We start from the raw sequence: 7,558 nt of genomic DNA on the forward strand, positions 1-7,558 counted from the left end.
CAGCCGTATGCCACTCATAGGCTGACCGTGTGGCTCTTAGTTACCGCCTCACTTTGGGGCCTCGGGATTGTCCTTCCTTTCATATAAACCCAGCTGCCTACGTGAGAAGATGTTTGCTTCCCTGGCGATCCTGCGTGCACTGTTCTCGGGACGGGGAGCGTGGGTTTCCAGTGCTGTCGCACGACCTCGCCAGACACAGGAGTGCGCTCTGGCCTCCGTGCTGGTTCTACAACCGTTTTAACACGGAGCCGTTTTCTCCCAAAGGAGCTGGAGCAGTTGGCTAAAGAGCAAGACAAGGAGTCGGAGAAGCAGGCCCTGCTCCAGGAGGTGGAGAACCACAGGAAGCAGATGCTCAGGTGGGCGGGGCCTCTGCTGGGTCCTTCGCTTCTGGGAGGGGGAGACGGGGCTGCCTAGTAAACCTGAGTTTAATGACTTCATCGTGTCATTTACACACAGACTCAGTGTTCTCTCTAGATCGGTAATTCTCCATGGGACGAGCAGGGGCTTTGGGGTAGGGGGATCTGGGCATAGTTTACTAAAGCATATTTAATGTTACACTGTATTTTATATTTTTAAAACAGAGCCAAAAAGATGGTTGCTATTGTAATTCAGGTTCCTTTTATCTAAAGAGAGTTGGTATTACACAAAGACCACTCAAAGTGAATCTATTTAAGATGGATCAAAATTTAGAAAATTTTGAATGGTACTTTATCTGCAAAAAATGAAACAAAAAATGGAAATAAGCTATGTTAAAAAAAAAGTTGGAGCGTTTGCAGCCGTGTGCTGATACTTGATTAACGTAATCCGTTGTGCTGTTTCTTAGTATTGAATTGGGGGACTTTTCCAACAACATTGTCCGACGTCATGAACTAGTACCTGTCCCTTCACATTTGACTTTTTGTGCCATAAAGATAAGAGAGTTTTTATTGCGCAAGTATCCGAGGGCCCATCAGCATCCCCAGCCCTCCAGTAGCCAAGTCGTTCTTTTTTAAAGTCCCTGCTTGGCCACCCTCCTCCTAGGCGTCCTCTTCGCCCTCGTTAACTGGCCGAACTCTGCCACATCCGTGTTTGTCTGTGGCTTTGCTTCTGATTTGAGTAACGCCCCAGCCTCTTCCCACCTGACAGCAGCTGCGTTTGTGACACCCAGCGATCGGAGGGAGACGGACTAACAGACGGGGTGGAGGCCAGCATCAGTAGTAGGGAGGGATGTGAGTGGCCGTCGGCGCTGGGGCACTCGGCTCAGTAGTGATACTTTGTGTCATGATGACTTTTGCTTCCCGCGGCCACCAAGGGAACTCAGATTATAAACACTGAGTAAAGAGGACCCCCTCCCTGTGTATGGTGAGCCATGTCGGACAGTCAGCTCAGCGTGGGTTTAGAGTTGAGCGTGGCCGTGATCACGCCGTGGGTGGCGTTCGGGGTAGAGGGGAGGAAGCGGTAAAGTTGGACTTCGGCGATGCGTATGGAAGCGGCAGTTGTGCTTGCCTGGGTCCCCGTGCTTGTCACACCCAACAGTGACTATCTGCTTGCTTGTCTTCCTTCCGGAGAAACGTGGGCCCCTTGAGGGCAGCCACTGTCGCTCCTTACCTCTGCATGGCAAGGCTCAGCAGAACTCCCTTGCGAACAGTTTGAAAATGTAACGGATTCTTTTTAAATGTCGGGTGTGAGATGGTGTAGCAGCTGCCGTTCGGGCGTCAGAGAGCTCATCTGAAGACTTTCAACATAGGGGTGCTGTTAAAAACCACCCTGTCAGTTCACGTACTGTACGTTTGACTTTTTACAAATTTCTGGGCTTAGCGCAGTGGGTAGGAGCCAGTTGTAAGAGTTCTAGGGCGTGAGTTTGAGTCTCCGAGGGACCCAGGTACCTTTTTATAGCCATCAACACAGGCTGCACGGCCAACTCCAGGGAGCTGCTCACCAAATGGGACTTGTCTGTCACGCGGAGAGCGGGCAAAGAATGTAAATAAAACAGGTCGAACCCGGCCCTGCTGATGCAGTGTGTTTGTGTTGTCCATCATTTGTCTGTGGCGTGTACAGGACAGCAGCCTTTGAAGAAATAGCGAAGCGCACTGTCTTTATGATTTTTTTACTTCTTACAGCATATGCTGACTGAACAACTAATGGGCCAGAAAGTGTCCTAGGTACTGGTGATGGAAAGATGGGTGAGACATGGTTCTTCTGGAACAGGAGCAAGGAGTACACAGGGCAGAGCAGTGAAGTGTGAGGGAGGTGGACAGAACCGGCCTCGTGTGCTCAGCTGCGGAGTTGGAGGTTCCGCTGAAATCTGGAGCCTCTCTGGGCTGTAGACAGCCACGCCATGGCCAGATGGCTCCCTCTCGCTGCCCCGGGAGAAAGGGACAGTTGCGGGCAGTAGGAGATCGTCCCGGGGTGGCCAGGGTCCAGATGAGAGGTGCTGGGGCAACCAAGAGGAAGAGGCGGCGGGAGGTGGGGATGGACTCTGCCGGCCACCCCTGGGTGCCCTTCCCTGTCACTCCCTGCCTGGAGGAAGAGCTGCTGTGACGTGAGCTGACTGTCAGCCTGGTGCCGTCAACAGAAACTCACACGTGACCCTTCTGATTCCAGCAATCAGACCTGCTGGAGGAAAGCGAATCTCACTTGCAAAATCGCTATCGACAACCTAGAGAAAGCAGAACTTCTCCAGGGAGGAGACCTCTTAAGGCAAAGGTATCTCTCCCTGTCACAGAAGGTCGCAGTGGTGCGCGTCCCCACTCGCAGTCTTCGAGACATCGGCATTGACTGAACATTTAAAAAAATATGTACTAATTTCATAGATTAAAAAATGGGACCCCTTTGCATGTGGGCTTTCTCGTAGCCAGGCTTTTGTTCACGTCCCTCCTCCCACTCTGGACTTATAGGAAAACCACCAAAGAGAGCCTGGCCCAGACATCCAGCACCATCACGGAGAGCCTCATGGGGATCAGCAGGATGATGGCCCAGCAGGTGCAGCAGAGCGAGGAGGCCATGCAGACACTAGGTAAAGCTGGGCCTGGAGCGGGGAGCTGGGCCCGGGGACGCCGGCTCCTCCACCCCCTGACTTGTGTGGCTTCTCACTCTGTGACAGTGCCGCTCTTATTTCTCTTGTTGGTTTTTATAGTTGTACGTCCCCATTGAAACGTTCCCCAGCAGAAGCCCTCCCAGGGGCTCGTGTGAAAAGCAGAGATCCCCAGGCCCTCTCCTGCAGAGCGGGTGCCAGCAGGGCCAGGCAAGGGGCCTGGGATCTCTCTTGGGACCCACAGGGCCAGGCCACTTTGGGGATCAGTGCTTGGAGAAATGGTTAGTGTGCCGGCCACCTGCTTGTCGGCTCGGACTTCAGCTTAGTCATACTCCCCAGTGTCATTTTCACTGTGAGCTCCTTTTAAAAGATGTGGTCAGAGGCCACAGAAGCAGGAGCTTGAGACCATCTGGTTCTCTCCAGCAGCTTTCGTCTGGCGGCTCCTTTGCCATGCAGAAGAGAATCGGCCCTCCCCTCTGTGCAGGAAACAGAAGAAGAGTTTACTTTTCGAGACACTGTTGGAAGATTTCACACAGGGACAGAGTAGAGTGCATGAAGCCATCACCCAGCTGCAACAGTTGTCAGCTCGCGGCCAATCTCGTTTCAACTCTGTCCTCACCGTGCCCCCATCCGGATGAATTTAAGGCAAATCCTAGACATCAGCCACAGATATCTCAGTATATCTGTCTCTAAAAGACTCTTGAAACAAAAAAGAAACAAAAGAAAAACCAAAACCACAATACCATTATCTCCCCTAAAAATTATCTGTAATTTCAAACCCCCTTTTTTTTCAGTGCACTATTCAAACAGGCCAAAGAAAAGGGAAAGCAAGTAGTTTGTCCCCAAGGTCACCTGTGTTTGAAACTTATCTGGGCACTTAGTCTCAGGCCAGCTGGTCCCCTCATCTAAGAGCACGCTGGGGGCATGGCCTGAACCTGGGAGAGCCTGGGAGAATGTGAGAAAGGGGACATCCGGCCTTTGAATCAAGGGCTTTTCTGCTCGATGCAGGTGACAGGCACCTTGCCCCCAACACATATATCAGAAGCAGACGATGTACTTACGTAGTGGGAAGGGAGCACAGAAGCTGATGTGTTCTGGGGTTCTGAGGACTGCTCTTGGGGCACATTTTCTAATCATTTCCTTATGGCTCACAAATTCAGCTTGATTTAAAAGCCTGGTAGGGCCACAGTTTTTTTTTTAAACAGCCTATTAGGGATATGATGCCTGGAATTTGCTGCAAAGTCGTGGGATGGGGGACTTGCGTGGGGGTCGCAAGGGGCCAGGGTTGCTGGGCATTGGTGGTTCTCGGCTAGGGGTGATGGGCACCTGGCATTTCATGGTACTATTCTGTCTACTTTCGTGATGGTTTAAAATTTTCTATGAAGAAGGTTTAAAAAGAAAGGCCTATTGGGTTTTTACTTACCAGGTTCTTACTCGGTTTTTGAAATGCAGAGGCACGGAGAAGATGGCTGAGAGGGATTTTTGTTGTCAGTGTTCGTTTGTTTTTCCCCCTTATCTATCCTTTTTGGAATACTTCTCTGTTTCTTCTAGTAATTTCTTTATTTAATAACTTTTCATCTTGTGAAAAGGTAATATAAATTACATGGTTAAGGAAAAAACCTCTAGGCCAGCACCGTCTAATAGAAATATCATATAAGCCACATATGTAACTTTCAGTTTTCCAGGAGGCACGTCAAAAACAGTAAAAAGAAACATGAAATCAATTTTAATAATGTATTTTATTTAACCCATCGTATGTAAAATATTACCATTTCAATATGTAATTAATATTAAAGCTATTGAGATATTTTACGTTCCTTTTTTCTTCGTACTAAGTCTTTGGAACCGCGTGGGTATTTTATACTCAGACGCATCGCAGTTGGATTGGCCACATTCTACGTGCTCAGCGCCACACGGGGCCAGATGGCCCTAGACGATACGGGAGGGAAACAGAAGCACAGCCCCCACCCCGACCACCCTGACCTCCAGGTCTGCTCCCCAGGGGCCACCACTGTCACCAGATTCTTTTACGTCCTCTGAGAGCCTCCAGGCATGCGTGGCACTAATGAATTAAATTTCATTTATCCCCCCTTTCTTACAAAAGCGAAACATTTCACACGCCTTCCCCCCTTGCCTTTCCTCTTAACTGTTTCACTCTCCGGTGGTTCTGATGATGCCTCGTTTCACTCTGGGAGAATGTTGCCAGGTAAACCTTCCCCAGGCATCAGGCCCAGATACCCGTACTCCCAAGTACAGTTGACGCCTGGGCACAATGAGCCTTATGGGATATGTGCCTCCTCTCAAGTTTCACGCAGTGTCCAGAGCACGGGCGTCACATCGTTAAAGCTGCAGCCATGTCCAGGGACCGAGGGACTGGTACGTGTGAGGGCTTGTGGCAGGGCGCCCCTCGCAGGCGGAAAACCCGGCTGCCGCCCAGCTTCTGCCCCCACGCAGACCTCCCAGGGCCAGGCATCCGGTTTTGTGGCTGGCGGTCCTCAGCAGCTCCTACCTGCTTCAGGAGGCTGACCTTGACCGTGAGGAAGAGCCCTCTCCACCCTTTTCCCTGGTGGCCACGTTCAAGGGCTCCCAGTTATGGCCCTGCGACAGTGCATGTAAACAAACCATGTCACTCTCGAACCAGGAACCCAGGGAAGTGCCTTTCCTTGTTCCGTTCTGTTCTCCTCGCTCCTCTGTCTCTTCCCGTCCTTGCTTCTGGCCCAGGGGCGCTGGCTTCAGGGCACAGTGCTGTTGCTGGGAGCCGGCAGAGCCATCTTTGGGTTTTCTGCTCCGCAGCCTCTGAGTCAGGCTCCCTCCCTCTTATGTTTCAGTCAATTCTTCCCGGACTATCCTGGATGCCAGTGAAGAATTTAAGTCCATGTCGGGGACCATCCAGCTGGGACGGAAGCTCATCACAAAATACAATCGCCGGGAGCTGACAGACAAGCTTCTGATCTTCCTCGCGCTGGCCCTTTTCCTCGCTACGGTTCTCTATATTGTGAAAAAGCGGCTCTTTCCGTTTTTATAAGATCCTAGAGCGGCCAGCTTTTGTCTTGTAAGCTCCAGCATCAGGATCCAGCCGAGCTTCCGAGCTCTGGCCCAGGTTCCAGCTGATCTGCGCCCCCGTCGGCTCCAGCTGCCCAGCGGGTCGGATGGAGACGGCCCCCAGGCTTTTGCAGGTGGCTGCCTTGTAGAGGGCGAGCAGAGCAAGGGGAGGAAAACCTGTCATCAGGACGCCTACAGGGACACTGACCCACGAGCCATCACCCGCTGCAGGTGGCTGCCACGCGGGGCACTCAGAGACCACCCTCCCGGATTTGATGCTTCTCCCCTCTCTCCCTCTCCTGCTGTGGCCTTCATGCCAGTCTGGTGGAGGGAAGAGGGGGCGAGGCAAGAAGGATGATGAAAGCTCATGTCCATTCCCTGAATAAACTTGACTATTTAATAGAGTGGACTGCGTGTGGTTTTACGAGGTATCGCTCTGGCTGTTTGTGTGCTTCTGTTTTTGATATCCAGATTTTCTAGGACGTGAACTTAAATCATTTATTCGTTCATCCAACAAAGAAGTGAGAAGCCACAGCCACATGCTGACTGTTACAGATAGGTCGGTAAAGCAGCCGTGGTCCGTCCCTCAACGAGCAAGAAGAACGTCTTCTGGGGCGCTAAGGAAGGAGCGTGCGAACAGCCCCCACTGCAGGTGGCTCGCCCGACACGTGTAAAGGCTGAGCGGACAGCAGCCTGGCCTGGCGCAGGGTGTGCGGCGTCTCGGGGCCTGGCCCACGCCTTTCTTTTGGAGATCAGTGCTAAATATAACCAAGGAGAGCGACGCTGGTGATAAGCTGAGGCCTGTCAGGGCCCGAGTTCTGTTGAGGCCAAGGGGGTAGGGCCCAGGAGAGGCCCGGCCAGAGGTGTCCGTGTCTCTGTGCCATGGTCCTGGCTCACGTCGCCCAGGAATCCCAGCCTCCCCCACTATTTATAGCCCCAGGGGCCCTGGGAGGGGTCATGTGGGAGCTGAGGGGAAAGTGGAAAGAGCGTGGGCTGTGAAGCATAGTTCTGAGAGTTGGTTTTGAGAGTTTGGTCTACTACTAATGGGCCACGTGATCATGGGCTACTTACCTTCTGTCGCTAAGCCTCAGCCTGTGCAGCGGGGGACGATGGTCGGTACAGATGATCACAGAGTCAGAGGAGAACAAGTAGCAAGTGCAGCTTCGTCTGACTGGGCAGTGGGTTTCCTGCAGCACACAGCAGGGGCGGTAAGGAAAGCTGCCCCGGGCATCGGGCTTCTGTTTAGATCTGTCTGAGCAGAGGGAGGCAACCGCTAAGTGCCAGACGGACAGTCACGGGACCGAGTTAGGAGCTTGGCTGCATACCTCAGACTAACGAGTTTAATGAGTAGAGTCTGCATTAAAGTGTGTGCCTGTAGATACACTTAGATATCTAGCATCATCAAACAATTTCTGGCCCCAGAAGACGTGCAAATCGGGCATGCATGTGTCTTATTTATAGTCAAATTAAAGCTGAGAATAAAGCACAGATGGAAAATTCCCG

General features: G+C 51.9%; 1 protein-coding gene across 4 annotated transcripts in view; it reads left to right on the forward strand.

The window, feature by feature from the left end:
• The window catches only part of BNIP1 (BCL2 interacting protein 1), a 10,578-nt gene extending 4,119 nt beyond the window's left edge, over window positions 1–6,459 (forward strand). Inside the window, exons 3-6 of one of the 4 annotated variants that reach the window (XM_006906522.3) lie at window positions 265–356; window positions 2,584–2,685; window positions 2,877–2,995; window positions 5,842–6,459. In XM_006906522.3, coding sequence (XP_006906584.1) covers window positions 265–356; window positions 2,584–2,685; window positions 2,877–2,995; window positions 5,842–6,038 — 510 coding nt within the window. In that variant the 3' untranslated portion in view covers window positions 6,039–6,459. Of the gene's footprint in view, window positions 1–264; window positions 357–2,583; window positions 2,686–2,876; window positions 2,996–3,436; window positions 4,826–5,841 lie in introns of those variants that run through there. The other 3 variants (XM_025043096.1, XM_006906521.3, XM_025043097.1) reach the window with 3 other exon arrangements.
• Window positions 6,460–7,558: the final 1,099 nt, after the last annotated feature.

The sequence above is a fragment of the Pteropus alecto genome, unplaced genomic scaffold (genome assembly GCF_000325575.1).
Source record: "Pteropus alecto unplaced genomic scaffold, ASM32557v1 scaffold40, whole genome shotgun sequence".
NCBI classification, from domain to species: Eukaryota; Metazoa; Chordata; class Mammalia; order Chiroptera; family Pteropodidae; genus Pteropus; species Pteropus alecto.